This window comes from Passer domesticus, chromosome 12 (assembly GCF_036417665.1).
Source record: "Passer domesticus isolate bPasDom1 chromosome 12, bPasDom1.hap1, whole genome shotgun sequence".
Lineage (NCBI taxonomy): Eukaryota > Metazoa > Chordata > Aves > Passeriformes > Passeridae > Passer > Passer domesticus.
Genome location: NC_087485.1, coordinates 7,713,439 through 7,740,858, shown reverse-complemented (window position 1 = coordinate 7,740,858; position 27,420 = coordinate 7,713,439). Strand labels below are relative to the sequence as shown.

The 27,420-nt window shown below is 63.1% G+C and overlaps 6 protein-coding genes across 7 annotated transcripts in view; 4 read left to right on the top strand and 2 right to left on the bottom strand.

Annotated features, from left to right (window-relative positions):
- Nucleotides 1–2,393, top strand: part of CFDP1 (craniofacial development protein 1) — a 61,410-nt gene extending 59,017 nt beyond the window's left edge. The window contains exon 7 of the mRNA XM_064387292.1: nt 1,669–2,393. Coding sequence (XP_064243362.1) covers nt 1,669–1,759 — 91 coding nt within the window. The 3' untranslated portion in view covers nt 1,760–2,393. The remainder of the gene's footprint in view (nt 1–1,668) is intronic.
- Nucleotides 2,394–9,743: 7,350 nt separating this feature from the next.
- On the top strand, nt 9,744–16,588 carry BCAR1 (BCAR1 scaffold protein, Cas family member). Of its 2 annotated transcripts, XM_064387291.1 has the most exons (7): nt 9,744–9,902; nt 10,720–11,409; nt 12,564–12,725; nt 12,947–13,051; nt 13,463–14,611; nt 14,820–14,909; nt 15,278–16,588. In XM_064387291.1, exons 1-7 carry the CDS (start codon nt 9,891–9,893, stop codon nt 15,791–15,793), a joined length of 2,724 nt encoding a protein of 907 aa, XP_064243361.1. In that variant the 5' UTR covers nt 9,744–9,890; the 3' UTR covers nt 15,794–16,588. The 2 variants fall into 2 exon arrangements, with proteins under 2 accessions (XP_064243361.1, XP_064243359.1); XM_064387289.1 differs by lacking the exon at nt 9,744–9,902 and having other exon boundaries at nt 10,541–11,409.
- On the bottom strand, nt 16,355–17,982 carry LOC135279778 (probable D-lactate dehydrogenase, mitochondrial). The gene is made up of 4 exons (XM_064387293.1): nt 17,867–17,982; nt 17,657–17,769; nt 17,263–17,404; nt 16,355–17,180 (listed from the first exon to the last, which is right to left on the bottom strand). The coding sequence occupies exons 1-4, from the start codon at nt 17,954–17,956 to the stop codon at nt 16,986–16,988; spliced, it is 540 nt and encodes a 179-aa protein (XP_064243363.1). The 5' UTR covers nt 17,957–17,982; the 3' UTR covers nt 16,355–16,985.
- Nucleotides 17,983–18,531: 549 nt separating this feature from the next.
- On the bottom strand, nt 18,532–20,554 carry LOC135279482 (chymotrypsinogen 2-like). Its single transcript, XM_064386912.1, has 7 exons — nt 20,488–20,554; nt 20,262–20,365; nt 20,064–20,143; nt 19,872–19,950; nt 19,253–19,433; nt 18,767–18,900; nt 18,532–18,693 (listed from the first exon to the last, which is right to left on the bottom strand). Exons 1-7 carry the CDS (start codon nt 20,552–20,554, stop codon nt 18,532–18,534), a joined length of 807 nt encoding a protein of 268 aa, XP_064242982.1.
- Nucleotides 20,555–21,260: 706 nt separating this feature from the next.
- LOC135279461 (chymotrypsinogen 2-like) lies at nt 21,261–23,303 on the top strand. Its single transcript, XM_064386877.1, has 7 exons — nt 21,261–21,327; nt 21,450–21,553; nt 21,672–21,751; nt 21,865–21,943; nt 22,382–22,562; nt 22,915–23,048; nt 23,122–23,303. Exons 1-7 carry the CDS (start codon nt 21,261–21,263, stop codon nt 23,281–23,283), a joined length of 807 nt encoding a protein of 268 aa, XP_064242947.1. The 3' UTR covers nt 23,284–23,303.
- A 461-nt stretch (nt 23,304–23,764) lies between these two features.
- Nucleotides 23,765–27,395, top strand: LDHD (lactate dehydrogenase D). Its single transcript, XM_064387078.1, has 11 exons — nt 23,765–23,905; nt 24,003–24,115; nt 24,366–24,507; nt 24,590–24,731; nt 25,003–25,162; nt 25,239–25,438; nt 25,510–25,638; nt 26,285–26,412; nt 26,491–26,581; nt 26,671–26,782; nt 26,859–27,395. The coding sequence occupies exons 1-11, from the start codon at nt 23,816–23,818 to the stop codon at nt 27,022–27,024; spliced, it is 1,473 nt and encodes a 490-aa protein (XP_064243148.1). The 5' UTR covers nt 23,765–23,815; the 3' UTR covers nt 27,025–27,395.
- Nucleotides 27,396–27,420: the final 25 nt, after the last annotated feature.

Below are 27,420 nucleotides of genomic sequence, written 5' to 3'. Positions count from 1 at the left end.
GGGAGAAAAGCCACACACCCAGCAGTTTGACACTGAGCACATGCAGCGTGACCCCTCAGCTTCCTTCCTGTGGCCTCTCTGAGCCCAGCCCCAGGAGCTGGTCACCTCCCTGCTACAGGGATGAAGGGAAGCGACACTCCCCTGCCTTTCCTGAACCACTGTGGGGAGGGGGCCTCAGTGCACAGCCCTCCTCCCACAGCGAGGGGCAGGGGCTGCAGGAATGCCTCCTCCCAGGCAGCTCTTGGCCTGCCGTGCTGGGCCCTGCCCCTCGCAGCCAGCAGAGATGAGCTGACCCAGTTGTGTCAGCACGAGATGGGCTGGAGCTGCCATGGCAGTGGGGTGGCAGAGGGCTGTTCACCCGCTTGGGGGAATCATCACTGAAATTAATCTGGATTAATTCATTTCCAGTGATGACTGGGTGGGCAGGAGTGTCAGGGCTGTCCCTTGCAGCAAGGGCAGAGGCTCCCTGCTGGGAACACATTCAGTACTGGTTCAATAGTTGTGGCATAAAGAATTGCAGAATCACGGAATAGTTCAGGTTGGAAGGGACCTTTAAGGGCCAACTAATCCAACCCCCAGAAGTGAGCAGGAATTCTTTATCTAGATCAGATTGCTTAGAGCCCCATTCAGCCTGACCTTGCAGGGACCTCTTCACCAAATGTTCATCTGTCTCAGAAAGACCAGTGGTAGGAGAGGTCTTTAACCTGCCCATGAGGGCCTTGGTACCTTCATGCACACCACCCAGCAGCCTGGAAAACCTGCAGAGCCTGAGATGCTCATCTTCCTTTAGGCTTTGGTCTTGGCTTTCAAGCAGTGGGCTGCTCTGGTGAGCAGGAAAAGCAGTGACCAACAGAAGAGCCAAATTCAGTGGTTCCCCACACAAGTTTAATGACCTTGTCATGGCAGTCCAGTGTTTGCCACCCTGGAACAAATGCAAAACAATTGTGATGATTCAATTACAGCTCCTGTTTTGAATTGCAATTTCACTCCTTCTGTAGGTTAATTAGTAGCACCGCCCTGGGCTGTCTATGGCAAGGGTTTACAGCAAACTAAATTAAAATTCAGCCGCATGCCATTAATGAGGAGCAAGGTGCTTTTCCAGGCGTAGGCGTGCCTTCTTCCTCGAAGCACTCAGGTGCCATGCTGAGGGGCAGCACTAAATACTCGGTGGTTAGAAGCTGGTCTGTGGCTGGGAAACCCCTGGCCCGCATCCCTGAGCTGCTGCAGCCTTGCTGGGTGATGCTTTTTGCATCCCTAATGCTCCCTGTGCCTGTTCCTGGCTTGTATCATATCATCCCTGTCAGCTTGTATTGAAGGTTGTGTTGGGTTTGAGATGCTTTGCTAGCTGGTGCAAAGGTCTGCTCTGACCCCCTTCAGGGTGTCTGTGGAGAACATTTCTCAGCTGTAGGAGAAGAGCTGGAACCAGAATCAGCCAGTTCAGTTCTCCAGCCTATGTGACCACTCTTGGGAGTCCCCCAGCTGACAGCCAGCAGGCCACAGAGCAGTTTTGGTGTCTGTAGGAGATGTTCAGTGAAGCAATCAGGTCGTGGAAAGAGAGGGAGGGAGACAGACTGTGCTTTCCCTCCCTGCTCATCCCTTCAGGTGGGGTTTGCCCCAGGCTGGGGGCCACAGGCACTGCTCACAGCCTCTGCCTCTGCCTCCCTGCAGGTACATCGAGAGGAAGGCGTTCCTGGAGCGCGTGGATCACAGGCAGTTCGAAATCGAACGCGACATCAGACTGAGCAGGATGAAGCCCTGACGTGCTGGGGGTGGCCGTGGGGGATTTTGCTCCCTTCTGTGCCCCAGCCACCGACACCACCAAGCACAGAAACTGTTCTCTACCCAAGACTCAGCCTGTATGTCTCAACGTGCAGGGTTTTCCTTTTACTGTAATAGTTTGGGGAGGGTATTTGTCAGTGGACAGGAGGCGCTTTGAGGGTTAAATGGCCCAGCAGCTGATGGAAGACACTGGTGTAATTCTGGCAACAACTTTCCAAGGAGAAGAGGTGGTGGCACCCATCCTTTACCAATCCCAGGTGCTTCTGGCAGCAGGAGGAGCTGCCAAGGCTGGGAGAGTACTGGCATGTCTGGTGGTGAGAGTGGAGCTGCAGGAAGGTTTCATGGCTGCTGTGCATATTCAAGCTGTGGGCTGGAGCCCTCCTGCCTGCTCTGCCAGCCCCGCAGCACTCCCTGCCCCTCCGCCCTCTGCTCCTGTCCAGACAAAGCCAAACTGTCTGTACTTGTTTGTGGGGTCTGATGATGCTGGGGGGGGGTTAAGCAGGCTGGGTGAAGAAATCCTTCCTTGTTCATGCTGTCAGGAAGATGGGAGCAGCTGCAGCAGGCAGAAGGGCCAGGATCTGAGTGTTCACGTGAATAAAGTATTCCATCCCAACGCTTCTGCATGCTGGCAGTGTGGTTTGTGCGGGAAGCAGAGGGCAGAGAAATTAAGGATCACATACAGTAAGGAGTGTCTGATGGGAGTCAAAAACCTGTCTCAGAGGTGCCCAGTGTGTGCCCTGGTAGCAGCCTGGGGGTCACAGCAGGTGCTTGAATCACTTTCCCTCCTCATTACTGGGGCTGGTGGTGCAATGAAACCCAGAACTGGGGGTGACAAGGTTATTGTAGTCCTGTAGCAGTGCTGCAGGAGTAAGGAAACTCATCCAAAGCATGGCCACGCAGGGACATCCAGCAAGTGCAGCTGCCTGGGAGGGCAGGCCAAGGCGCCTGGGTGTGGAACAAGCAGCTGGAGCTGGAGATCAGCAATGCACCATCATCCCAGCCATCCCTGCAGGCCTGGCTCTGCTGGAGTCGGGCAGCTCCCAATGTCTGGCTGTGCACATCCTTGGAGTAGAGGTATTTACCAGCATTTCCCCACGGGATGCTCTGGGCCTGCCTGGTGGGGCAGCCCGTGCTGGTGCTGTGCTGGGGGAAAGCAGCACAGGCCCCATCCTTCCTGGCCACAGGGTGAGTGATGCTGTCGCTGCCATGGCCCCTTGTCTGCAGCTCTGAGCACGGTCTGAGCCTTGGGCTCGTGTGCCCACTGCTGAGTCAGCCCCTGCTCCGTGACCAGAACAAAACACCACGTGCTCAGGAGAGCTGCAGCCTTTGGCACCCTGTTCTCTACAGAATCAGCTGTAATGGACCTGCTTAAACAAGTCTCAAATTGGACAGAAACAAAACAACAGAGTGATGACATGTTTCCATCTCCAAACACTTCCAAGCCAGTTTCTGCTCTGGCTTAGGTTGCAAAAACAACCAGAGTCCCTATGCAGGGCACTGTTGTGGGGATAGCTCAGAGCTCCTGAGTGGCAGTAAATGGCCCTGGCAGGACCTCAGTGTGGGCTGTGGAGCAAGGCAGGTGCTGCTGCAGTAGTTGGGCTGCTCTCCTGCTCGGATGGTAGTGCTGGACCATCTCCAGCACCTTCTCTCCTTGTGTGCTGTCCTGCCTTCCTTACAGGGTCCCTCCCAACAGCGACCCCAAGGCAGCCCAGGCTTGTTTGGCTGCAGATCCCCAAAGATGGTGAGATGCTGAGGTAGCCACAAGCATGGCTGGGAGGGCTGGGCCTGCTGTGAGTGCTGAGCAGGCAGCCAGGGAAATGATTTGCCTATGCTCTGCTGTTGCTGAGAGGAGAAGAGGAAATATTTGGGAACACCTCTGCCCTGTGTCCCCCATGACTGATGCTGGATAGAGGCAGGAAAGGGTCATGTCACCCCTGCACGGGCTGGGACCCTGTGGCATCTGGCTTCTGGGGCTGCCAACCAAAACCTTTGCTGTAGCATGACTATCCCTGCTGCATTCTAGGGCACTTTCTTCTCCAGCAGCTGGGCAGCACCAGGTAGGTAAGAAATGGAAAATAATTCTGTGCATTGTGTCATGAGCAAGAGCAGAATGGAGATGCAACAAGTACCCTTGGAGATCCCAATGGCCAGAGGCACCAAACCCAGCCTTGTTTTTAAAAAGCGTTAAAGAGCTCCAGGCTGCATCTGGCTCTGGATGGCTTGGGGGTGGCTTTGGATTCACATGCATGCTAATGGTGTGTTAGAGGGATGTGGCCAGCACAACCTCCCCTGGTATGCTGGTGAACTGGGAAAATTGATGACCTGCAATTTATGGGATCCTGCCTGCCAGTCCCAGCTACGCTCTTCAGAAACCCTCCAGAGTTTTTTCTTCTTTTCAGCTGAGCAAATGTGGTAAAGCTTGAAATCTTGGAAGCAACCTGACCTGCTGGAAAAGGGCAATGTAATGGCAGTGGCCAAGAGCCTCGACTCCCCTCCCCTCTCTGCTGGGCTCCCCAGCTCGTGGCAGCTTGGTGTGCCCAGCTCAGCATGAGGATGCTGGGCTGCAGTGCCAGCTCCTGGCCCAGCAAGCTGGGGCAGGCTTGGCGGGATGGCTGGAGGCAGCCTCCAGCCCGGGCTGATTCCTGGCTTCCCCCACGCTCCCAAGCGTCCCGCGTGTTTGCTGCGTTGGATCATGTATTCCTCGCCTCTTTCCTGAAGACGAGGAGTGATTTACAGGTCTCCAGAAAACACAGCTTGGCTGCTTTGGAAGGAAAAAAAAAAACAACCAAAACCCCTCTCGGCTTGCTATTTCCATTGCCTTCCCACGAAGGGGGGTGGCCCCAGGACCCGCCAGCCCTTGATGTCCCCAGCAGCCCTTGATGTCCCCAGCAGCTCTGCACTTTCTGTGAGGAGCAATGTTCTCAGATGTGGGTCCATCTTTTGAGACATTCCCACCTTGAGCTGTCTTCTCTGGGAAGCTCACGTGTTCTCCATGGGTTAGGACCCACCCTGTGCATTTGCTTGGGGTAATTTTGGCCCTGTAAGGAGTCCCTCATGGCCACAGCATCACCTCACTCTGAGGAGCTCCCCCTTCCCTGGCTGCCTGAAGGGGCCCCTTGTGCAGCTGAGCCCCAAACAAGGCTCCAATTGTGTCTGTGTGTCCTGATGGTCGGGGCTTCTGCCGCGGCATCCGTGTGCTGGGGCCATGGTAAAACCAGCTGTGCCCAACCCACACCCACAGGCTCAGCCTCACTGATCTGCTGGGGTTTGGGGGGGCTGTTATGGGGCCACGGGAATCATGTCAGGGAGGTAACACTGTGCATTTAAAGCTCCTTCAGTGGAAGGGATGCAGGAATTAATGTTGGCTCTCGACATGGGAGGAGGTTGAGTGCTGGCTGGCTGGGGGTGCATCCCATAGCCCCAGGCCATCCCAAGGACCACAGTGGGATTCATGGACAGAGCTGCCATCGGGCAAAGCGTGGCAGCTGGGAGAAGGAGGGGCCAGAGCGTGGAGCTGACCTTAGGAGCATCTCCCTGCAGCCAGGGCAGCAGTTCCCTGAGGGGCAGAGCTGGCACCTGGAAGGTGATGCTGGCAGCATCTCATCCTTTTTTCCAATTTGTTGTTTTCAGCCTCTTCCCACCTCTCCTTCAGAGCAATGTCCCACCCAGCAGCATAGTGGGATTCTGCAGTGTGTTCAAAACTAATGGGGAGTAATGGAGTGCCCTGGGGGTCTCCCACCCCATTTGAGGGTCTCCACCCCGGGGCATCCTTGTGCTGGGGGTGGGTGCTGGCACTGGCATTGAAACTCAGCTGATGGGACGGCACAGCCAGCCCTTCCTGCTGTCAGCCCTTCCTGCTCCCAGCAGCGAGCCCCAGCTGGGGGCGAGGATCAGCGCCAGCCCTCACCAGGGATGAATGGGGAGACAAACAGAGCTGCTACTGTTGGGGCAGCCCGGGGCCTGCAGCCTGCCTTGGCTTTGCTGGAGATGAGGGGGTGCCCTGCAATCCTGTTCTTTGGAAAGGCAGGCAGCCTCCCCCAGCATCTTCTCTGCACAGCTAAGAACCAGCCCAGTGCCACAGAGAAGCACAGGGATAAATCCTGGTTGTGATCCTGTTGGGTCCCGTGATATTACAAGCCAAGAGAAATGTCCTCATTATTTCCAGAATATTGAAGTCTAATAAATCCTGTCCTGCCTTATAGGATTTATTTCTTCATTCATTGCTAGGAGACTCAGTGCTGTGTAATCCTATTGCTGCTCCAGGAGGTGGGGAGTGGCTTGCCAAAGCACAGACCTGGCAGGGCTGTGAGCAGGAAGCCCCAGCTGAAACTGCTGGTCCCAGCAAACATCCCAGTGCCAGCCCATTTCCTGGGATGTCCCACTGTCCCAGAGCTGTGCCCTGTGTTTGATTCACCAAAATGGATCTCATCCAATGTTGGGATGATTGCTGCATGGCTCAGCACAGCCCCTGCCCATTGTACATCTGCAGTGCTCCTCCAAATTTCACTTTGGAGTCCTCCTACACCTTCTCACACCACATCCAGCAGGAAAAGCCGCAAAAAGCCAGGAATAGCTGGGCCCAGCACAGCCAGTGCCCTGCCCGTGCAGAGCTAGCCGTGCCTGGCTCACCACACACCAGGGACTCCCGAAGACAATGATGGACACATGAATATGGCTGGAAAATTTGCCACTGAAGTGTTTTCCATAGCAACTGTTGCTGGGGCAACCTGCATCCCAAGGAGCATCCATCCCAGCCCTGTGTCCAGTGGAGCTCCAGGGAATCAGGGTGTGGGACTGCTGGGACCCCCACCAGCACAGGGATGCTGTGGCTGCCAGTCCAGCTCTGAGCATCCCCCGTGCTGCAGGGTCCCTGGAATGCTCCATTTTTCATCTTCTTCTTGGCATTTCATTTTCTCAGAGGCAGGAGCAGCCTAAGGAAGGCCTGCTGGTGCCTGTCGTCCCATGGGTGCTGGGCTGTGGAAGCAGGGATGTGCAGGAGCTGTTGGGGTGCTCAGCAGATGCAAGCTGTGATTTTTGGCTCTGATGGACCAAAAATGGGATTGAGTTTGACAGTGTACACTTTGATCTGAGCAGCAACAACACAGCGAGAGGGAAAAGTGATATTCCCACTGCTTTGAATCCAAAAGCAGGAGGCTTATGGCCCCTCAGCACCTGCCTGAAGCCATACGGTGCCAGCTTCACCCTGGGGACACCTCAGGGGTCCCTGGACACCCTCACTGCTGGGCCCACACCAGACTCAGGGTGTCAAAGCAAACACACCCTGGCCTCACGGGATCAGCTGCGGAGCGGCAGAGAGGAGAGGCTGGGGGGCCTGGAGCCCATCCCAAGGATGCCCGGGGTGCTCAGTGCCTGCGCTGTCACCGCTGTCACCAAGAGCAAACCGCAGCCCTCAGGCTGGGCCCGCCGCGGTTTGCGGGCGCGACCGCAGCCCTGCCTCCGGATGTCTCCAGCCACAGCCGTGCCTCAGTTTCCCTTTCCGCAGTGACACACGGGGACACTCGCCTCCAAGCTGGGGACACTGGTGGTGGCTCACACGCTGCTTTTTTGGGAAGGGCGTGTGTTGGCAGTCCGGCCTCAGCTCTGCCGCCCCACCCTGCCGTGGCCTGAAAGCAACCCCGGAGGGTGAGAGGAAATGCCGTGTGGGGATGGCACCGCACACTCAGGGGCACATTCCTGGCCTGTCTCCACACGCAGCACTCGCTGCCCATGAGCTCACTGGGGGCAGGCACCCCTGTGTCCCTTCCCTTTGTTCCCTGTGTTCTCTGGCTCTCGCACGCCCGGGGAGCAGCAGGGGTGTCCGTGCAGTCAGTGCAAGGTCCTGTGTGCCCCCACAGCTCCTGTGCCCCCCACAGCTCCTGTGCCCCCCACAGCTCCTGTGCCCCCACAGCTCCTGTGTCCCCACAGCTCCTGTGCCCCCCACAGCTCCTGTGCCCCCCACAGCTCCTGTGCCCCCCACAGCTCCTGTGCCCCCCACAGCTCCTGTGCCCCCCACAGCTCCCACATGTGCCCACCACAGCTCCTGTGCCCCCACAGCTCCTGTGCCCCCACAGCTCCTGTGCCCCCCACAGCTCCTGTGTCCCCACAGCTCCTGTGCCCCCCACAGCTCCTGTGCCCCCCACAGCTCCTGTGCCCCCACAGCTCCTGTGCCCCCCACAGCTCCTGTGCCCCCACAGCTCCTGTGCCCCCCACAGCTCCTGTGCCCCCCACAGCTCCTGTGTCCCCACAGCTCCTGTGCCCCCCACAGCTCCTGTGCCCCCACAGCTCCCACATGTGCCCCCACAGCTCCTGTGCCCCCCACAGCTCCTGTGCCCCCACAGCTCCTGTGCCCCCCACAGCTCCCAGCTGCCGCCGCCCTCCCCGGCTGCTCCCGGCTCTCCGCAGGTGATGCCAGCGGCTGTGCTACATACAGTGATGCCAAATCCAGGCTTACAGCTGCTGGGGCGTCCGTGGGCCCTGCAGCCAGGCTGTTGGAACAGGCCACACAGGCAGCTGTGATGTGCCCCATGTGCCAGGTGTGCCATTGTGCCAGGGTGTGCCATGTGAGCCATGGCACCTACAGCAACCCATCACCCGCCCCTTGTGTGCCCCTCTGTTACACACCATGCCCTCTACACACCCAGAACGGCCCGGTCACCTCACTGTCCCCCTCGTTGCACACCTGTTACACACCCATTAACCTTTAATGACCTTGTATCATCCCACGCCCAGTGCGGAGCCTTTTCCTTTCATTTGCACATTGCACACAGCCTTTGTTACACGCCAGGCTCAGGCTCACTACAACACCTGTTGCACACCCCTCAGGGCACATCTATTGCACGCCTGTTCCGCTCCCCTTACCCTTTGTGGCACTTGGTCACAGCCCCTGGCCAGTGTCAGTGTCACAGCCCTGCCCGGTGTCACAGCCCCCCCTGCCCAGTGTCACAGCCATGCCCGGTGTCACAGCCCTGCCCGGTGTCACAGCCCCTCTGCCCGGTGTCACAGCCCCATAGCCGGTGTCACAGCCCATAGCCGGTGTCACAGCCCCCATAGCCGGTGTCACAGCCCCTCTGCCCGGTGTCACACCCCTGCCCGGTGTCACAGCCCCTCTGCCCGGTGTCACAGCCCCCATAGCTGGTGTCACAGCCCTGCCCGGTGTCACAGCCCCCCCTGCCCAGTGTCACAGCCCTGCCCGGTGTCACAGCCCTGCCCGGTGTCACAGCCCCCCTGCCCGGTGTCACAGCCCCCCTCTGCCCGGTGTCACAGCCCCCCCTGCCCGGTGTCACAGCCCCCATGCCCGGTGTCACAGCCCCTCTGCCCGGTGTCACAGCCCTGCCCGGTGTCACAGCCCCTCTGCCCGGTGTCACAGCCCCCATGCCCGGTGTCACAGCCCATGCCCGGTGTCACAGCCCTGCCCGGTGTCACAGCCCTGCCCGGTGTCACAGCCCCCATAGCCGGTGTCACAGCCCCCATGCCCGGTGTCACAGCCCCTCTGCCCGGTGTCACAGCCCCTGCCCGGTGTCACAGCCCATGCCCGGTGTCACAGCCCATGCCCGGTGTCACAGCCCTGCCCGGTGTCACAGCCCCCCCTGCCCGGTGTCACAGCCCCCATGCCCGGTGTCACAGCCCCTCTGCCCGGTGTCACAGCCCTGCCCGGTGTCACAGCCCATAGCCGGTGTCACAGCCCCTGCCCGGTGTCACAGCCCATGCCCGGTGTCACAGCCCCCATGCCCGGTGTCACAGCCCCTGCCCGGTGTCACAGCCCCCATGCCCGGTGTCACAGCCCTGCCCGGTGTCACAGCCCATGCCCGGTGTCACAGCCCCCCCTGCCCGGTGTCACCGTTCCTCTCCTCCCCACCCTCCTCGCCCGCCCCGCCCCTCTCCAGAAGCCACGCCCCTTTCCCCGCCCCTGGCCCCGGGCCCCGCCCCCGGGCGGGCGCAGCCAATGGGGGCGGGCGGAGCGGCCGGGCCGGGCGCGCGCGGCGCTATAACGATCCCTACGGCGCCGCCGCCGCCCGCGCGCCCCGGCCCCGCCGCCCCCGGCCCGGCCCGGCCCTCGGCCCCGCACCCGGCCCCGGCCCGGCCCGCTGCGGCCGGAGCGGCCCCGCGGGAAGATGAACTACCTGGTGAGCGGGGGCAGGGGGGAGGACACGGGGGCGTGCGCGGGGACAGACAGGGCGCGGGGGAACGGCTGCTGGGGGGCCCTGCTGGAGGAGGAGGCGGAAGGCCTCAGCCCCGCAGCGCTCGGCCCGGCCACGGCCTCTCCTGTGCGGCCGATCCCGCTGGCGTGACCTTGGCCGGGCTCCCCCGCTCCGAGACGGCCAGGCCTTGCCGGCCCCCTCCCTCCTGGCGGGCCAGGGAGCTGCGGGCTCGCGGGGGGCCCGGCGGGGCCAGGGGCTTCCCCCGGCCCCCGCCCCACCGGGCGGGGCGGCACCGGCGGCGGCAGGGCCGCGGGACAGCCGGCACTCCGGCCCTGCCGTCCCGGGCGGGCCGCGACCTGTCCCGCCGCCGCGGCCCCGGGCAGCGCTGGCAGGTGCCGCCGGGGCCCGGCTCGGGGACCCCGCGGGGTGGAAGGGCCCGGGCCCGACGCCGGGTGCCGTGCGACGGCCACGGCCGCGGCTGACTCACCGCCCCGGCACTTCCTCCCAGTCGGCGGAGGGAAGGGGCGGGAGAGGCAGAGGAGGCCCCCCGAAACCGGGGAGGCGGAAGGGCCCGGCCCCTTCCCAGCACCACCTCTGGGAAGGGTGGGTTTTGCTCCAGCGAGGAATCCCGCGGAGGCTGGAGCGGGGAGATCCAGCTGGCGGGAGCTGCGCGGCGAAGCCCCCGGCCCGCGGGGCTCCGTCCCGGTGCTGCTGAGCTGCCGCCCCGCTGTCCCCCGCCGGGATGACGCCCCACCGGCCGGCGGGGCCCGGCTCACCGCCCCGGCGCGGGGCTCTCTTCCAGAACGTGCTGGCCAAGGCGCTGTACGACAACGTGGCCGAGTCCCCGGACGAGCTCTCCTTCCGCAAGGGCGACATCATGACGGTGCTGGAGCGCAACACGCAGGGGCTGGATGGCTGGTGGCTCTGTTCGCTCCATGGCCGGCAGGGCATCGTTCCCGGGAACCGCCTCAAGATTCTCGTGGGGATGTACGACAAGAAGCAGCCGCAGCAGCAAGCGCCTGCCCCGGCACAGGGGCAGGCAGCGCCGCAGCCATCTGTACCCCAGCCGGCTCTGCCCTTCCACCACCAAGGGGGCTACACCCCGCTGTCGCCCGCCTCGCAGTACACCCCCATGCACCCTGCTTACGCCCCCCAAGGGGACAATGTCTATCTGATGCCAGTCCCCAGCAAGGGACAGCAGGGTCTGTACCCGGGCTCTGCACCCACCGGACAGTTTCCTCCTGCCCCAGCTAAGCAGCCTTCCACCTACCCGAAGCAGGCAGCTCCTCACACCTTCCCCAACCCCGGCCAGGAAATCTACCAGGTTCCCCCCTCCCTGGGCCAGGCAGCAGAAGCGTACCCAGGGGGCTCTGCCAGTCCCCCCCAGGATGTCTACCAGGTTCCTCCTTCAGCTGGTCAGGCTCAAGAAATCTACCAGGTGCCACCGTCACTGGACATGAGGAGCTGGGAAGGGCACAAGCCCCAGGGAAAGGTAGGATGGGGAGACTGGACTGGGAGTGTGTTGTGTTTGTGGGGTGCTCTGTTGTTCGTGGGTGGCACAGCTTGGGTTTCTCAGCTTGCTATGCTTGGAGCAGGCAGCCCATGTGCCCATTGCTGGGGTTGTGTGAGCATCCTTGCGCACTGCTGGCAGGGGTGGGTGCACTGGGAGAGTCCCTGCAGTGGCTGAGGTGCCCCGGTTGGTGTGAGCTGCCCCTCTTGGGGCTAGCACAGCATTCAGCACTCTGGTCCTTGTGTTTGGTATGAACACAGAGTGTTGGTAAGCCAAGAGTTATTTTGGGATGCCAGGTTCTGGAGCTGTGGAAGTAGCTGTGCTACCCAGCACAATGCTGTGAGATTTTGTTCCTCCTGGGAGCGTGCACAGGAACAGACAGGCAGTGCCAGCATTTCCCGACTGTGCCAGGCAGCCTGCCAGTTCTTGCTAGGTACACTGGTGAGGCAAGGGTGAGCCACCAGGCTGTCCCCAGCATGGAGCCTAACGGCTCCATCCTGGACACCAGCCTCCTTCTGGCTCTGCCCCTAACCCTGGCACGTCATCCCAGGGAAGAGGAGTGAGGCGCTTTCAGTATCGTGGTTTCCGGGAAGGCTACTCCAACTCATACCCCTGGGAAGCAGCCAGTGAGGGGAGGGAGCTGCCAGATCACAGCCAGGGCACAAGGAACATCCGAAAAGGAAGAACCAGCCCAGCGCCTCAGCCCTGCTTGGCACTGCTTGGGCAGGGTGCCATTACCCCCTGGTTTGGTTATTTTCCGCTCTGGTGTCACCATGAAATGACCCGTTCAGGCACGGAGCTGTGGGTAGGGGGGGATCTCCAGGTGCTGGCAGACCCCGGCCCATGCCTGGATCGGCCGTTGCTTTCTGCATGCCACGGCTGTGCCGGCCGGGCTTTGTCTCTCGCTGAGACTCTATCGCCGCTATAAATAACCGGTGATATCATCCCGTCCCCGGCATCGCCGCACGCCCGGCCGGGCAGCGCCCTCCCGTGGCACCGGCAGAGCCTGATTCCAGGCAGTCCAGTACGGAATCCAGCAGCCATCCTCTCTCTGGCCGCGTGCTGGGTTTTGGGGAGATGATGCATGGTGGGAGATGCTCGGTAGTGCCCACATCATGTCTTTTCCCTCTTTCCAGGTGCTGGTGCCCACCCGTGTGGGCCAGGTGTATGTCTATGACTCCCCCAAGGGTGAGCAGGTTGAGTACGATTTCCCGCGCCACCTCATCTCCACGGGTTCCCAGGAGATCTATGACGTGCCACCTGTCCGAGGAGGGGTCCCGAGCCAGTTCAGCCAGGAGGTGAGGCTGCTTGGGGTGTCGGGGGGGATCTCTGGCTCTGCCCTTAAAAATGGGAGATGATCTGTCACAGCCTGAGATCCATACCAGGCTAAATTGCACCCAAAACTGTATTTTATGGACCTCAGTGCCACTTCTCAGCACCTCCACCATTCCCAGCTGGTCCCTGAGGGGAAGTGGGTGGCCACACCATCCCTGACATCATCCTGTGTTCCCCCCTCCAGGTCTATGACACTCCTCCCATGGCAGTGAAGGGTCCCAACGGGCAGGACCCGGGGCAAGAGATCTACGACGTGCCCCCCAGCGTGGAGAAGAACTTGCACCAAACTGTAAGTGCTGCTGGGAAGCTCCCAGCTTCTTTGTGTAAGAATGACAAGCAGATTTTTACAGGGAGAAAAATAATTTACTAAATCAGTCTCCCCATAGATATGGTGATGTCCCTGGCTCTGGAGGCTTTCAGAATGCCAAGGAATGGGTTGCTGGATGTTCACATTCAGGGGATGAGGTTGGACCAGATGATCTTTCAAAGTCCCTTCCAACCTGGGCTGCTCCAGGATTTTTTGATTACCGTGCCAAAGGGCAGGGGGACCCCTGGGGTGCATGGCTTCATCCCAGTTCCGTCTTGGATGCTCAGTGCTGGCACTCATGTGCCCTCCACTTGTGTGGAGCCTGTGCCTCCACACGTGCCCCAGGCCGCCTCTCCCAGCAGTGCTGACAGTGCCACTGTTCTGCCCCTGCAGGTGTACGATGTCCCCCCCTCAGTGAGCAAGGACGTGCCGGATGGCCCAGCACGGGAGGAGACCTATGATGTGCCACCTGCCTTTGCCAAGCAGAAAGCCTTCGACCCCTCCCGCCACCCCCTGATCCTGGCCCAGCAGGAGCCCTACTTGCCAGAGGATGTCTACGATGTGCCCCCGGCAGCTGGGAAAGGTGCTCCTGAGCTGCCACACTCCCACGAGATCTACGACGTGCCCCCCAGCCTCAAGAAGTTGGGGGGACCCACTTTCCCCTCCCAGGAGGTGTACGATGTGCCCCGGGACCTGCACGCCCCAGGCAAGGGCTCTGTGGACACGGAGGGCGAGTACATCTATGATGTCCCACCACAAGTAGACCGCGAGGCCAAGGGTGCTGATGCCAAGCGCCTCTCGGCCTCCAGCACAGGCAGCACCCGCAGCAACATCTCCACATCCTCGCTGGACGTGGTGCCTGTGAAGGAGCCGGCTAAGGGAGCCGGCAAGGAGTTCTCCTTGGACTTGGATGCCGCCATGGAGACACTGGCCAAGCTCCAGAGTGGCGTCAGCAGCGCTGTCTCCTACCTCATGTCCTTTATCAGCACCAACTGGCGCAGCCCCGAGCACATGGAGGCCAATGCTGCCAACATCCGCGGGGCAGCCGAGGGCGTCCGGACGGCCCTCCGGGACCTGCTGGAGTTTGCCCGGGGGGCAGTGGGCAATGCTGCCCAGGCTTCTGACCGCTCTCTCTACACTAAGCTCAGCAAGCAGCTGCAGAAGATGGAGGAGGTCTACCAGGCGCTGGCACGGCACGGCCAGGCGCTGGACGCTTGCCACTGGGCCCCCAGTGCTCTGGCCAGCAGCAAGTCGGGCACGGATGACTTGGAGCACTTCATCATGCACTCACGTGGTGTTCCTGATGACACTAAGCAGTTGGCTTCCTTCCTACATGGCAATGCCTCCCTTCTCTTCAAACGGACAAAGCCGGTGGCGGAGAGTGGTGGCCATGGGCCCCCTCACCCCTCCGACAAGGCCAGCAGCATCCAGTCACGGCCCCTGCCCTCCCCTCCCAAGTTGCTGGCCCAGGAGTCACCTGACGGACCCTATGAGAACAGCGAGAGCGGCTGGATGGAGGATTATGACTATGTCCATCTCCAGGTGGGCACGGGTATGGGGGCTGCTTCCCACAGGGAGTGTGTATGATGGTGGCTCTCTGGCACAGGGGGGATTAGGCAGCTCTGCTTCTGCCTGTGTTTTGCTCTTACCCTCCAATTTGAGGGCTTTGTGGACCAGGGATGTCCCAGAGCAGGGGGGGCTCTCTGGCAAGGCTGGTGTTGCTGACCCCTTCCATGTCATGCCCCTGCAGGGCAAGGAGGAGTTTGAGAAGACCCAGAAGGAGCTGCTGGAGAAAGGCAACATCATCCGGCAGAGCAAAGACCAGCTGGAGCACCAGCAGGTAAGGACACTGGGGCAGGCAGGTGGGTGCTGCCATGCACAGGGCCCCATGTCTTGCTTCAGTTGTAACCTCTGCTGCTGGTCTGACCACAGCCCTCATCCCCTGGATGTTCTTGTGGTGCATTGTACCTTGCCTTCCATACCAGTGCTATGCTAGTAAAGAGGAGAGTAGGCACTTTGATCCTGGAGAGGAGCCTAGCATGGCTGTCCTGGGGCTGGTGCTGTCTCTCACTCTGTTCCCTGGGGCTGGTGGCCGTGGCCACCTGTGCTGGTGGCTCCATGGAGGGGAGCAGGTGCTGGCTCAGTGGTCACCCTGCCCCAGGGGCAGGGTGTCTCTCCACAGCTGAAGCAGTTTGTGTCTCTCCACAGCTGAAGCAGTTTGAGCGGCTGGAGCAGGAGGTGACGCGCCCCATTGACAACGACCTGTCCAACTGGAGCCCCCCCCAGCACTACAGCCCCGCGCGCGGCGGTGGGACGCTGTGTCCTGCTGACCGCCAGCTCCTGCTCTTCTACCTGGAGCAGTGCGAGGCCAACCTCACCACGCTCACCAACGCTGTCGATGCCTTCTTCACTGCTGTCAGCACCAACCAACCTCCCAAGATCTTTGTGGCCCACAGCAAGTTTGTCATCCTCAGTGCTCACAAGCTCGTCTTTATTGGGGACACGCTGTCCCGCCAGGCCAAGGCCCAGGACATCCAGCACAAGGTGATGCACTACAGCAACCTCCTCTGTGAGATGCTCAAGGAGATCGTGATGACCACCAAGGCAGCTGCCCTCCACTACCCATCTCCTTCCGCCTCCAAGGACATGGTGGAGCGTGTCAAGGACCTCGCCAACAGCACGCAGCAGTTCAGGATGGTGCTGGGCCAGCTGGCAGCCATGTGATGGCCTCAGCGCCACTGTCCCCTCTCTCTGGCCCCCACCCTTCCCCAGACATGCATTTCCCTCCATGCACGTCCTCTCTGCCCGGTGTAAACAGACATGTACATAGAGACTCCCACGCACACCGGGGGGGCTGGGGCTCTGTGGGAATAGAGGTGAGGGGCTGCAGCCATCATATCCCTTCCTCCTCCCTGTGGCCAGGGGCCAGGAATGGTTTGAGCTGTGCCCGTAATGAAGCAAAGCTGGGAGACAGATCTGTGTCCACTCCTTCCCCACTGTCTTCTCTCCATACAAAACCGGCAGCCAGTTCTGGGCTGAAGGGCATGGGGCCGTGTTCCTGATGAGTTAAGGATGTGCCTGGTGACTTGAGATGCAATTTGAGATGCCCTTTGTGATGCTGTGGCTGCTCTGCTCTCGGGAGGACTCTACGGTGCACTCTGGAGAAACTCCACAGGGGCCAGGAGGTTCTGATGGTGTGGAAGCCATCCCCTGTGGTGGTGGGACAGTGTGACAGATGGGTTGTACTGTCCCCTTGTGTGCTGGAGGCTGGGGATAGGGGTCCCCAGGGGTGTTAGGGGTGGTGGGGAGCTGCTGGGGCAGGAAGGGGCTAACTTGTGCGTTCTCATGTCTCGGGTTGTGCTACAGTACCAGCTGTAACCGAAACGCGAACCGAAATTGGTGCCTTTTGAACACAGGGGAAGCTTCCGCTGGTTCCCGGAGCTACCACGTGGCAGCCCCCTCCAAAAATTTGCCCCAAGTCCCTCAGCAGTATAAAGATTTGCCTAGAAACACCCCTTATCTCCTGGGTATCTGCGTGTGCCTGCTGGGGTGAGGGACAGGCCCTGTGGAAGTGCTGGAGAGATCCTGTCCTCTGAAAAGATCTCCTAGCCTTGGGAGACTGCAGGTGCACAGAGGGTTAATGGAACACAAGGGCTTTGCCTAAGAGGGTTGGGAGAAAATGAGGAGTGGAAAAGCAGAGCACTGGGGCCCAAATAGCCCCAGAACCAGTATGTGATGAGTGTCCCTCACAGCACCTTGCCAGGGGCCATGGTCACCATGGGCCCTGTGGGTTTGGTGTGGCAGAGAGGATGGTCACTCATGACCCCAAGCATTCCTGGTCCTGGCAATCCATCCCTTCCAGAACCACAGGAAGGGTGGCACCCTCAGTCCTAGAGGCTCCTCAAGTGTGTCCTCATCACCATCCCCTCCATTGCTGCCACCCCCATGACCCCCTCATGCCCACAGTACCGACAGGGAACCAGAGCCCGGTGCCATGCAGGTGCTTATTGAGGGCCTTGCGGGTGACACCGGGCTCCACCGTCACCGAGAAGTCCTCGAGGCTCAGCTCTGCGATGGCATCCATGCGGCTCAGGTCAAAGCAGACACCGCCCTGGCACAGGGGCACCCGGGGCTCTGGGCACGGCCGGACACCCAGAGCCCCTGGGGGGCAGAGGGGCCGGGGCAGCCCATACCTGCACGGCATTGACGCCTCCTTCCAGGCCCGTACCGGTGCCAAAGGGCACCATGGGCACACGGCGGCCGTGACAGAGGGCTGCCAGCTCCTGCACCTGCCCCACAGCCTGGGGCCACACCACGACGTCCGGAGGGGCACAGCTGGGGCACAGGCAGCACCACTGAGCAACTGACGGAACCACTTGAGCCTCCCCGTGGCCCTTCCCCAGCCTGGCACTTGTCACGTACCCCTTGCCTTCCCCACAGCCCCTTGTCTACCCACAGAGTTCCCATTCCCGGAGCCAGCCCCTCCCCTACGACCCTTCCCGTTCCAATGGCTCCTGCCTTGCCCGGATCTCTTCCCTTCCCACGGCCCTTCCCCTCGCCACGGCTCCCCGCTCCTGGGGCACTCACGGGTGCATGGACTCATCGTGGCCGTGCTGCTCCCGCACCGCCGTGGCCGTGGAGACATTGGGGGCCCCGACCACGGCCCTCAGGGCCTCCACGAAGTCAGGGGGCAGCGAGGGCTGCGGGGAGAACAACGAGGGCCCGTCAGGGATGCGCTGGGGAGGGTCTGATGGCGGCACGTCAGGACCCGAGTGGCCTTTGGAGCCCCGGCCCCACCTTGGAGCAGCGGCTGCGGCGCCCCGGGGCTGCCGCCAGCGCCAGCACCCTCCGCAGGGCCATGTTGCAACGGGACAAGAACGGGAACATGGCAACAGGACCGGGACACTGCCCTCCCCCGCAGCCTGTCTGTCCCTCCCCCGCGCTGACACCTTAAGGTGGCTCCGGCCACACGCCAGTGTGTCCCTGCCAGGGGGACCTGGCTCCCACCAGTGCCTGGGCTCATTGTCCCCGTGCTGTCCCCTGCCTGCGCCGAGTCACTGCATTCACCATGGCCCCTACCATCACAGGTGACCCACGTCTGCTCAGGTATCCCCACAGCTGCTCACGGGTCCATGACCCCATAGGGGACCACATGACCCCACACTGCTCCCTTCCCAGACAGGAGTCCCCATGTCCCCCTGTCCATCTGTCCCCATTCCCACTCAGGGGTCCCCATGCCCCCGTCCATCTGTCTCTGTTCCCAGCCAGGTGTCCCACGCTGCTCAGTGTTCCTGGACAGGTGTCCTCATGCCCAGAGGACTGACCCCAGACCACGGCGTGCACCCGTCCTCAGACTCCCTGCCACCCGCCTGCCCCGTGCCTGTGCCCCTCTCCTGTGCATCCCGGCATGGTGACAAGGACACAGTGTGCTCAGGGGATTATTGCAGAGTTTATTGCAAGCCTCAGTTGGCCTCCAGGATGGAGTCGATCCAGCCACGAAGCTTGGTGACGCGGGCATACACGGTGGGCGACTTGGTGTCGCAGGTGCTGCTGCCCCAGGAGACGATGCCCACCAGGTTCCAGGCGCCGTCCTTCTGGCACACCAGCGGGCCCCCGGAGTCGCCCTGCACGGGGCAGCGGGTGAGCGCCGGCCCGGGGCCCGGGGCTGCCGGGGACAGCGGGGCCGGGGGCACCTACCATGCAGGAAGAGGCTCCGTCGGCGCCGGCACAGACCATCACGTCGCGGATGCGGAAGCCCCAGAACTCCTTGCACTGGGCGTTGGTGAGCAAGGGCAGAGCCACCTGCTGCAGCACCGCCGGCGTGTGCGAGGCTGCGGGACAGGGGAGAGTCAGCGCCGGCACCGGGAATGGGGAAGGGGCTGGGACGAGGAGGGCGGACCGTGACGATGGTGGACACGGGGACAGGAGTGGGTCAGCCTTGGGGATGGCTGATGGGGATGAGGAATGGGACTGAGACAAAGATGGGGATAGGGGAATGGCATGGCGATTCAGATTCAGATTTGCATGGGCATCTGGATGGGAGATTGCCATAAGCATTATGATTCAGATGAGGACAGGGACTGACCCCATGGATGAGGAAGAGGACAGCGGACAAGGATGGGGATGGGTATTGGGATGAGGCAGGGCACCACAATGGGGATGGGGACAAGGAAGTGCAGTTACCGCTGGAGTCAGTGAGCCCCCAGCCAGTGGTGACGCAGGTCATTCCCCCTGGGAACTCGTCAGTGGCCTTGGGCAGGCAGACGGGGGACACGCGATCTGACAGCTGTGCTGGAGTGGCCAGTTTGATCAGGGTGATGTCGTCATGAATGGTCAGCATGTTGAACTTGGGGTTCTTGAAGACCTGAAGCACACAGCACTGCTCTCAGCACCTGCACTTCCTGCCGGGGTGCCGGGCACTGGGCACTCCACAGGGATCAGTAGGGACCGTGGGGAACAGTGGGGACACCGGGGGCTGCTCCTGCAGGTCCCATGATGGCAGGGTGTCTGAGCTGCAGGGCCCAGGCCCTGGGACACTGGGGAGCAGGGACACCCCAGGTCACATCCCCTGCTGGCATGAAATGGACCCTGAGGCCTGAAGGATCAGTGGGAGCAGGGGATTGCAGTGCAGGGATGTGGGACACCATGCACACCCCAGGGAACCCTCACCCTCCGCATCAGGGGAACCGGGGACTCCTCAGGAGCACAAACCCCGGCACAAGGGGGACCCGGACATAAGCCCCCGGGCCGCCTGTTCTGGCCGTGGGATCCCGCAGGCACACGGGCCCCGCCCCGGAGGTACCTTCTCGATTTTCAGCTCCTGCTGATCAGGGCCGGGTGCGTCCTGGTCGTAGGCGCCCACCACCACGGTGTCGGTTTTCCTGGGCACAGGCAGGCACTGAGCACGGGACGCGGGCACGGGGAGAGCGGGCTCCCAGGGCACCCCGTGCCCGTGCCCGGCCCCGGCCCGGCCGGCAGCAGAGCCGGTGCCTACCTGACGCCGCAGTGGGCAGCGGTGACCACCCAGTTCTCGCTGATCAGGGACCCGCCGCAGAAGTGGAAGCCGTTGTTGCGCTGGCGGGGAGAGCCGCCCTCAGCACCCGGCACCGCCGCCGGCACCGCCGCCGGCGAGCTCCGTGCCCGGGCCCCGCACGGCGCCCACCCCCGGCCCCGGCCCGCCTCGGGCTCTCACCTGCAGGGACACCTGCCACGGCCAGGAGCCTGCCACCGCCGCCTCCCCGTTGACAATGCGGTTGTAGCCGCGGATGACCGGTGTGATGGCGGGCACGCCGCAGTCTGCGGGGCACAGGCGGCCGTGGGACGGCGGCTCCAGCCAGCCCGGCCCCGTGCCCCCTCCCCACCCCTCCCGCCCGCCCCAGCCCCGAGCCCACCCCGCCAAGCCCCACGACCCCACGCACTCTCAGGGAGGGCGGCACGGGCAAAGCCCGCCAGCGCCAGGCAGCTCAACACCCACAGCAGAGCCATTGCCACTCGTGAGGACAGACCTGCCCGGCGCCCGCTGGCTCTTATATGCACCCTTGGGCACCTCCCTGCTGCCCCTGGCCTTGCCACCGCGACCTTGGGAGATAGCGTGGCAGCTGGAACTTCTCCAGGAAATAGCCTGGGAGCATGACACCTGGAGCCAGTGAGCTATAGACACCTTGGCTATAGCTGTGGGACCGCACCGGCCTGGACTAAATGCAGGCACCTAAGTGTCCTTGGAATCATTCCAGCTTGCCCATGTCCTTCATAACTGGGGTCCCAGAGTTGGGCACAGCACTGCATGCATGGTCTCAGCATAGCAGAGCAGAGGAGCATAGTCCCCTTCCTTGACGTGCTGCTCAGTCTGCTGCAGTTGTAGCCAAAGATAACTGTGGGGTTTTTTGGGCTGCCCACACACTTTGCCATGGAGTAGTGGAGTTTGGAAGGACCACGGAGTTCACCTAGGGCTGGGTCTGCAGAGCCCTTCCAGGCTGCCACCCAGACAGGGGTTCATCCAGAGGTCCAGGTGTCTGGGACACCAAGAAGTGGGGTGAGAAGGTTCGAGTGCTGGCAATATGCCGGTGGCACCATACCAGCTGCCACGCTATCTCCCAAGGTCGCGGTGGCAAGGCCAGGGGCAGCAGGGAGGTGCCCAAGGGTGCATATAAGAGCCAGCGGGCGCCGGGCAGCTCTGTCCTCACGAGTGGCAATGGCTCTGCTGTGGGTGTTGAGCTGCCTGGCGCTGGCGGGCTTTGCCCGTGCCGCCCTCCCTGAGAGTGCGTGGGGTCGTGGGGCTTGGCGGGGTGGGCTCGGGGCTGGGGCGGGCGGGAGGGGTGGGGAGGGGGCACGGGGCCGGGCTGGCTGGAGCCGCCGTCCCACGGCCGCCTGTGCCCCGCAGACTGCGGCGTGCCCGCCATCACACCGGTCATCCGCGGCTACAACCGCATTGTCAACGGGGAGGCGGCGGTGGCAGGCTCCTGGCCGTGGCAGGTGTCCCTGCAGGTGAGAGCCCGAGGCGGGCCGGGGCCGGGGGTGGGCGCCGTGCGGGGCCCGGGCACGGAGCTCGCCGGCGGCGGTGCCGGCGGCGGTGCCGGGTGCTGAGGGCGGCTCTCCCCGCCAGCGCAACAACGGCTTCCACTTCTGCGGCGGGTCCCTGATCAGCGAGAACTGGGTGGTCACCGCTGCCCACTGCGGCGTCAGGTAGGCACCGGCTCTGCTGCCGGCCGGGCCGGGGCCGGGCACGGGCACGGGGTGCCCTGGGAGCCCGCTCTCCCCGTGCCGGCGTCCCGTGCTCAGTGCCTGCCTGTGCCCAGGAAAACCGACACCGTGGTGGTGGGCGCCTACGACCAGGACGCACCCGGCCCTGATCAGCAGGAGCTGAAAATCGAGAAGGTACCTCCGGGGCGGGGCCCGTGTGCCTGCGGGATCCCACGGCCAGAACAGGCGGCCCGGGGGCTTATGTCCGGGTCCCCCTTGTGCCGGGGTTTGTGCTCCTGAGGAGTCCCCGGTTCCCCTGATGCAGAGGGTGAGGGTTCCCTGGGGTGTGCATGGTGTCCCACATCCCTGCATTGCAATCCCCTGCTCCCACTGATCCTTCAGGCCTCAGGGTCCATTTCATGCCAGCAGGGGATGTGACCTGGGGTGTCCCTGCTCCCCAGTGTCCCAGGGCCTGGGCCCTGCAGCTCAGACACCCTGCCATCATGGGACCTGCAGGAGCAGCCCCCAGTGTCCCCACTGTTCCCCACGGTCCCTACTGATCCCTGTGGAGTGCCCAGTGCCCGGCACCCTGGCAGGGGGTGCAGGTGCTGAGAGCAGTGCTGTGTGCTTCAGGTCTTCAAGAACCCCAAGTTCAACATGCTGACCATCCAGGACGACATCACCCTGATCAAACTGGCCACTCCAGCACAGCTGTCAGATCGCGTGTCCCCCGTCTGCCTGCCCAAGGCCACTGACGAGTTCCCAGGGGGAATGACCTGCGTCACCACTGGCTGGGGGCTCACTGACTCCAGCGGTAACTGCACTTCCTTGTCCCCATCCCCATTGTGGTGCCCTGCCTCATCCCAATACCCATCCCCATCCTTGTCCGCTGTCCCCTTCCTCATCCATGGGGTCAGTCCCTGTCCTCATCTGAATCATAATGCTTATGGCAATCTCCCATCCAGATGCCCATGCAAATCTGAATCTGAATCGCCATGCCATTCCCATATCCCCATCTTTGTCTCAGTCCCATTCCTCATCCCCATCAGCCATCCCCAAGGCTGACCCACTCCTGTCCCCGTGTCCACCATCGTCACGGTCCGCCCTCCTCGTCCCAGCCCCTTCCCCATTCCCGGTGCCGGCGCTGACTCTCCCCTGTCCCGCAGCCTCGCACACGCCGGCGGTGCTGCAGCAGGTGGCTCTGCCCTTGCTCACCAACGCCCAGTGCAAGGAGTTCTGGGGCTTCCGCATCCGCGACGTGATGGTCTGTGCCGGCGCCGACGGAGCCTCTTCCTGCATGGTAGGTGCTCCCGACCCCGCTGTCCCCGGCAGCCCCGGGCCCCGGGCTGGCGCTCACCCGCTGCCCCGTGCAGGGCGACTCCGGGGGCCCGCTGGTGTGCCAGAAGGACGGCGCCTGGAACCTGGTGGGCATCGTCTCCTGGGGCAGCAGCACCTGCGACACCAAGTCGCCCACCGTGTACGCCCGCGTCACCAAGCTTCGCGGCTGGATCGACTCCATCCTGGAGGCCAACTGAGGCCTGCAATAAACTCTGCAATAATCCCCTGAGCACACTGTGTCCTTGTCACCATGCCGGGATGCACAGGAGAGGGGCACAGGCACGGGGCAGGCGGGTGGCCGGGGGTCTGAGGATGGGTGCACACGGTGGTCTGGGGTCGGTTCTCTGGGCATGAGGACACCTGTCCAGGAACACTGAGCAGCGTGGGACACCTGGCTGGGAACAGAGACAGATGGACGGGGGCATGGGGACTCCTGTCTGGGAAGGGAGCAGTGTGGGGTCATGTGGTCCCCTATGGGGTCATGGACCCGTGAGCAGCTGTGGGGATACCTGAGCAGACGTGGGGACACCTGTGATGGTAGGGGCCATGGTGAATGCAGTGACTCGGCGCAGGCAGGGGACAGCACGGGGACAATGAGCCCAGGCACTGGTGGGAGCCAGGTCCCCCTGGCAGGGACACACTGGCGTGTGGCCGGAGCCACCTTAAGGTGTCAGCGCGGGGGAGGGACAGACAGGCTGCGGGGGAGGGCAGTGTCCCGGTCCTGTTGCCATGTTCCCGTTCTTGTCCCGTTGCAACATGGCCCTGCGGAGGGTGCTGGCGCTGGCGGCAGCCCCGGGGCGCCGCAGCCGCTGCTCCAAGGTGGGGCCGGGGCTCCAAAGGCCACTCGGGTCCTGACGTGCCGCCATCAGACCCTCCCCAGCGCATCCCTGACGGGCCCTCGTTGTTCCCCCCGCAGCCCTCGCTGCCCCCTGACTTCGTGGAGGCCCTGAGGGCCGTGGTCGGGGCCCCCAATGTCTCCACGGCCACGGCGGTGCGGGAGCAGCACGGCCACGATGAGTCCATGCACCCGTGAGTGCCCCGGGAGCGGGGAGCCCTGGCGAGGGGAAGGGCCGTGGGAAGGGAAGAGATCCGGGCAAGGCAGGAGCCATTGGAACGGGAAGGGTCGTAGGGGAGGGGCTGGCTCCGGGAATGGGAACTGTGGGTAGACAAGGGGCTGTGGGGAAGGCAAGGGGTACGTGACAAGTGCCAGGCTGGGGAAGGGCCACGGGGAGGCTCAAGTGGTTCCGTCAGTTGCTCAGTGGTGCTGCCTGTGCCCCAGCTGTGCCCCTCCGGACGTCGTGGTGTGGCCCCAGGCTGTGGGGCAGGTGCAGGAGCTGGCAGCCCTCTGTCACGGCCGCCGTGTGCCCATGGTGCCCTTTGGCACCGGTACGGGCCTGGAAGGAGGCGTCAATGCCGTGCAGGTATGGGCTGCCCCGGCCCCTCTGCCCCCCAGGGGCTCTGGGTGCCCGGCCGTGCCCAGAGCCCCGGGTGCCCCTGTGCCAGGGCGGTGTCTGCTTTGACCTGAGCCGCATGGATGCCATCGCAGAGCTGAGCCTCGAGGACTTCTCGGTGACGGTGGAGCCCGGTGTCACCCGCAAGGCCCTCAATAAGCACCTGCATGGCACCGGGCTCTGGTTCCCTGTCGGTACTGTGGGCATGAGGGGGTCATGGAGCTGGGGGTGACAGCTCTGGAGGTACTGGGGATTCCTTTAGGCCTGGGCATTGTGAGAGTGTTGGGGATGCTGTGGTGTCCACAGGTGTGCTGTGCTCCCAGGGGTGCCCGTGTGAATGAAAGTGTAATGGCCCCATTGCTTTTGGGGACACCCACAGTTTTGCTGCTGTTGAAGTCCCAGTGGCATCCATGTGGGAGTGGACACCATCCCCACCTGCCTCCCATGTCCACCCCCTGCTTGCAGACCCTGGGGCCGATGCCTCGCTGTGTGGCATGGCAGCCACGGGTGCCTCAGGCACCAACGCCGTGCGCTACGGCACCATGCGCCCCAACGTGCTCAACCTGCGCGTGGTGCTGCCGGACGGGCGCCTGCTCCACACCGCCGGCCCCGGCCGCCAGCCCAGGTGGGCGCTGGGGGCTGGGGGGCTGTGCTGGGCTGGCCGTGTGCCCTGTGGCTGCCTGCTCACCAGCTCTGTGCAGGAAGCGGGCGGCCGGCTACGACCTGACCTCGCTCTTCGTGGGCTCTGAGGGCACCCTGGGCTTCCTGACTCAGGCCACGCTGCGCCTGCACCCGCTGCCCGAGGCCACTGCTGTCAGCATCGCCTCCTTCCCCAGCGTCGGGGCGGCCGTGGCTTGCACCGTCCAGGTGCTGCAGGCCGCCGTGCCTGTGGCCCGCATCGGTGAGTGCCCGCAGCCAGAGGTGGGGTCCTGGTGCCAGCGGTGCAGCCCAACACTCTCTCCTCCCACCCAGAGTTCCTGGATGAGGTGATGGCCAATGCCTGCGGCCGCTTCAGTAGGATGGAGCTGCCAGTGGCAGCCACGCTCCTCCTGGAGCTGCACGGCTCCCGGCGCAGCCTGGCTGAGCAGCAGCAGCAGACGGGTATGGCTTGGAATGGGGAGGAGGAGAGGGTGTCAGGGGCTGGGGGCCATGATGGACACCCAGGGATGAGGGATGGGTGCCCGGGGACAGGGGATCAGGGTGTTCTGAAGTGAAGCATGGTGCTGGGGGGCCATGATGTAGCACTGGGATGAGTGATGGATGTCCAAGACATGGGACAGTGGGACCAGGCATGATCTGGGGTGAGGGATGGGTGCCCAGGCTGGGTGGGGACTGGAGACCTTGACATCATCAGGATCAGGGACAAGTGACCATAGCCCAGAACTTGGGGGCTTGGATGGCTGCCTATGGATAGGGGATGGGAGATCAGGGGTGTCCTGAGGAGAGGCATAGGTGCCCAGGACCAGGGAGGGGGACCAGCAATGGATGCTTGGGATGGGGATTGGGAAGACACTAGGGTGAGGGATGGGTGTGTGCTCTGGGGTCTGGTGAGGGGCTCATGAACATGGGACAGAGGGGACTAGGGGTGCCACAGGGTGGTGGACAGGGACCCAGGGACAAGAGACAGAGGGACCAGGAGTGTCCCAGGATGTGGGATGGGTGGCCAGCATGCGCATTGGATGTAAGGTAAGGGCTGGGTGCGTGGGGGTGCCGTGGGTCCTGTCCCAGAGCTCCTGGTCACCTTCAGAGGAGATCGTGCGACAGAACAGTGGCTCCAGCCTGGCCTGGGCGGAGGGGCTGGAGGAGCGCGAGCGGCTCTGGGCCATGCGCCACAACGCCTGGTACGCTGCCCTGGCCCTGCGCCCCGGCTGCCAGGTGAGGCACGAGGCTGGGGATGGCGGCAGCAGCGCCCATGGTGCTCTGAGGGCCACAGCTCTGCCCTCCCTGGCCCAGGGCTACTCCACGGACGTCTGCGTGCCCATCTCCCGCCTGCCCGACGTGGTGGTGGAGACCAAGCAGGACCTGCAGGCCTCCAGCCTCACTGGTCAGCAGGGCCACAGCCCCGTGGGACAGAGGGGGATGGGGGGGTCACTGTGCTCCACGCCACACCCCACCTGACCCGTGGCCTTGCAGGACCCATGGTGGGACACGTGGGCGATGGCAACTTCCACTGCATCCTCGTCTTCAACTCCCAGGACCCAGAGGAGGCCCAGCGCATCCACGCCTTCACCCAGCGCCTGGGCAGGTGAGGCCAGGGTGCTCTGGGGGGCCGGGGCTGGATGGACAGATGTCCCCATCCCCTGTCCTTCCCTGTCCCACAGGCGGGCTCTGGCAGCAGGGGGCACCTGCACCGGGGAGCACGGCGTGGGGCTGGGCAAGCGGGCACTGCTGCAGGAGGAGCTGGGCCCGGAGGGCCTGGACACCCTGCGCTCCATCAAGGCTGCACTCGACCCCCACAACCTCATGAACCCCGGCAAGGTGCTCTGAGGGGGAGCACCAGCACTCAGCTGGCACTGGGAAGCCTCAGCCCCTGGAGTCAAGGCCAGGGTGGCCATGCTGCCTGCAGTGCCACTGTATGTGTCCCTACAAATCACCCCATCCCACTTCTGGGGGTCAGGGATCCTCAAACCCCCAATAAACCCTTTGGACTCACACTGTCCATGTGCTGCGAAGTTGTTTAGGGGGATAGGACCCCGCAGGCCCTTCCCAGGAGGCCCCTGTCCCAGAGAGCACACACAGGGCACGGCAGGGTCCCACCTCAGCCACTTCCCCAGAGCTGCCAGTGCCAGGTGGGAGCTCTCTGGTACCTGCTGAGCACTACCGTGGCCATCCCCACATGGCAGGCACAGGCGTGGGTGGTGGGCTCCAGCCACCCCACTGGCA

Coding starts and splice junctions, on each gene's coding strand:
- LDHD (XM_064387078.1), top strand. CDS start 23,816: ATGTTCCCGTTCTTGTCCCGTTGCAACATGGCCCTGCGGAGGGTGCTG. Junction 25,639..26,284: donor TGAGCAGCAGCAGCAGACGG/GTATGGCTTGGA, acceptor GGTCACCTTCAG/AGGAGATCGTGCGACAGAAC. Junction 26,783..26,858: donor TTCACCCAGCGCCTGGGCAG/GTGAGGCCAGGG, acceptor CCTGTCCCACAG/GCGGGCTCTGGCAGCAGGGG.
- LOC135279461 (XM_064386877.1), top strand. CDS start 21,261: ATGGCTCTGCTGTGGGTGTTGAGCTGCCTGGCGCTGGCGGGCTTTGCC. Junction 21,944..22,381: donor AGGAGCTGAAAATCGAGAAG/GTACCTCCGGGG, acceptor TGTGTGCTTCAG/GTCTTCAAGAACCCCAAGTT. Junction 22,563..22,914: donor GGGGCTCACTGACTCCAGCG/GTAACTGCACTT, acceptor CCTGTCCCGCAG/CCTCGCACACGCCGGCGGTG.
- BCAR1 (XM_064387289.1), top strand. CDS start 10,660: ATGACGCCCCACCGGCCGGCGGGGCCCGGCTCACCGCCCCGGCGCGGG. Junction 11,410..12,563: donor GGCACAAGCCCCAGGGAAAG/GTAGGATGGGGA, acceptor CCCTCTTTCCAG/GTGCTGGTGCCCACCCGTGT. Junction 14,910..15,277: donor ACCAGCTGGAGCACCAGCAG/GTAAGGACACTG, acceptor GTCTCTCCACAG/CTGAAGCAGTTTGAGCGGCT.
- LOC135279482 (XM_064386912.1), bottom strand. CDS start 20,554: ATGGCTCTGCTGTGGGTGTTGAGCTGCCTGGCGCTGGCGGGCTTTGCC. Junction 19,951..20,063: donor GCTGCCCACTGCGGCGTCAG/GTAGGCACCGGC, acceptor GCCTGTGCCCAG/GAAAACCGACACCGTGGTGG. Junction 18,694..18,766: donor ACGGAGCCTCTTCCTGCATG/GTAGGTGCCCCC, acceptor TGCCCCGTGCAG/GGCGACTCCGGGGGCCCGCT.
- LOC135279778 (XM_064387293.1), bottom strand. CDS start 17,956: ATGTTCCCGTTCTTGTCCCGTTGCAACATGGCCCTGCGGAGGGTGCTG. Junction 17,405..17,656: donor CACGATGAGTCCATGCACCC/GTGAGTGCCCCA, acceptor CCTGTGCCCCAG/CTGTGCCCCTCCGGACGTCG. Junction 17,181..17,262: donor GAGGCGTCAATGCCGTGCAG/GTATGGGCTGCC, acceptor CCCCTGTGCCAG/GGCGGTGTCTGCTTTGACCT.